We start from the raw sequence: 1,985 nt of genomic DNA on the forward strand, positions 1-1,985 counted from the left end.
CACCAAATGTCACTCTCTCTTATCAAGCAAACAATAGGCAAACCAAGTCAGGCTTGTTAAAATACCCTCTCCGTTCCAAAATATAAGTTCTTTTAAAGATTCCAACAAACGATTACAAACGGAGCAAAATAAATAAATTCACATTCTAAAATATATCTACATACATTCGTATGTTGTAATTCATTTGAAATGTCTAAAAAGACTTGTATTTAAGAACCGAGGGAGTACAAGTTAATATAACTATATATATAGATACCCAAAAAAAACTGTATATATAGATACTCATTTTTGTCTCTGTCAACGGATGCATCTTCTCGTCTACCATCATAGATCACCAAGCCTCGTTCGTGCCTACCTTTTCTTTGGTACGTACGTATATTATGCAGTTTCCTGCCTACATTTCATCTGTGTATTCTAGAGTTTGCATAGCTTAGTGGTAGGGTTCGCACCGACGAAAGCTACCGAATTTCTCTCAAAACTTTAAAGATTTCAAAGTTATTAGTTATTACTAGTCTCCCCTGTTTGTCCTTAAAATAGTGCAAGTGTACAACTGTCTACTCCTGTTTGTCTCTTTCAACTGGATGTATAAATTCTCGTCTACTATCTCATGATAGATTACCTTTTCTCTAGTAGTATAATACTGCATGGAGTCTCGTGCCCACATTTTCTATGGTCTAAGCATCTACACCCGGACCTGCCGTATTATTATCAAACATCCATCCGGACGGCCTGATCAATGACCATCACAAAAATGTAAACCAATCGCACCCCTCAAAACCAGTTCATATAAGGGCCGGCCGAATATAGGGTATCGGACACGTCCGGCATGTCTGGTCCGAGAGACGAAACCACCCTAATTCCCTTCAAATTGACCGAGTCCATCATATCGATCTCCCTTCTTTCGCATCTGTCCTTCATTTCCTGAGTCTGGGTCATCGTCGTGCTCCACCCTTGCTCCATGTCTGCGGTCGTAGATGTTGTCGTCGAGTACACGGACGCCCTCGTAGATGTCGTCGCTAAGTTCCCTGTCTCTCACCGCCAGCATGGATGATACCTCGGCGGAGTTTGTCGGGGTCATGTCCATGGGAGTTAGTTGCAAGGTGGAGAACGTCGTCTAGTGGAAGCGGTGCGCCCAACAGCGCAAAGCAGGAAGTTGCAGGCCAGGAGGTCGCCTACATCGAAGTGGCTTGAGGCGAAGAAAAAGGAGATCAACGCACGCGAAAAGAGAGTGCGGCCGCAGTCGCAACCACCGCCACGAGCGTCGAACGATTCATTATCGTGTCGCCTATCTATAAATTATTGTATTCCATTTTTGGCATGTGTTGAATTATTGAATTGTGGTTTTTTTTGGTTGCGCCGTTAAATTAATGATGAATTCATGCTATATGATGGACGGGCATGAAATTGCATGGATTCGAGAGTCTGGATATATGAGAGGTGTGGTTGTCCGAGAGGACAAATGAGGGGGCCATTCAGCACTGGCTTTGGACGTGTCCGGGAAAACGCTTGCAGACGTTTAGGGGGCTGGACTGTCCAATCCTTTTTATAGATGCTCTAACATAGAGTTTCCTGCCAACACTTTTTTTTCTAGGCTAATCTAGAGTTTGATTAGCTTAGGATTTCAGATTCTGAATCAAATCGCGGTGCCGGTAGGGCCTGGCCTCTCCGATGAAAACCTCCAAAGCCGAATTATTAAAGTGAAAAAGAGCTGCATCGCACGGCCACGATTTCGGGAAGGTGCGGGGGCTCCACCGCATTTTGTCTTCCCCCGAGGCCGAGAGAGAGAGAGCAGACAGAGCAACATCGAGGATTCAAGGCAGTGCAAGCCGTCCACCTCCACGCCCCCCTCTCTCTCTGGCTCTCCTCGTGGCCTCCCTCCCACGCCCCGCATTCCCCCCTCCCCCTCCCCCAGATCCGCTGCGGCCGATGGCCGCCGCCGCCGCGGGGCCCCGCCGGTGGCGCCGCGAGGAGGAGGAGCAGCAGCC

At 47.3% G+C, this 1,985-nt stretch overlaps 1 protein-coding gene across 1 annotated transcript in view; it reads left to right on the forward strand.

Annotated features, from left to right (window-relative positions):
* Window positions 1-1,076: 1,076 nt before the first annotated feature.
* LOC119354676 (F-box protein At5g46170-like) overlaps window positions 1,077-1,985 on the forward strand; it is a 4,967-nt gene continuing 4,058 nt past the window's right edge. The window contains exon 1 of the mRNA XM_037621427.1: window positions 1,077-1,088. Within this exon, the coding sequence (XP_037477324.1) occupies window positions 1,077-1,088 (12 nt within the window). The remainder of the gene's footprint in view (window positions 1,089-1,985) is intronic.

Source organism: Triticum dicoccoides, chromosome 1A (genome assembly GCF_002162155.2).
Source record: "Triticum dicoccoides isolate Atlit2015 ecotype Zavitan chromosome 1A, WEW_v2.0, whole genome shotgun sequence".
Taxonomy (NCBI): Eukaryota; Viridiplantae; Streptophyta; class Magnoliopsida; order Poales; family Poaceae; genus Triticum; species Triticum dicoccoides.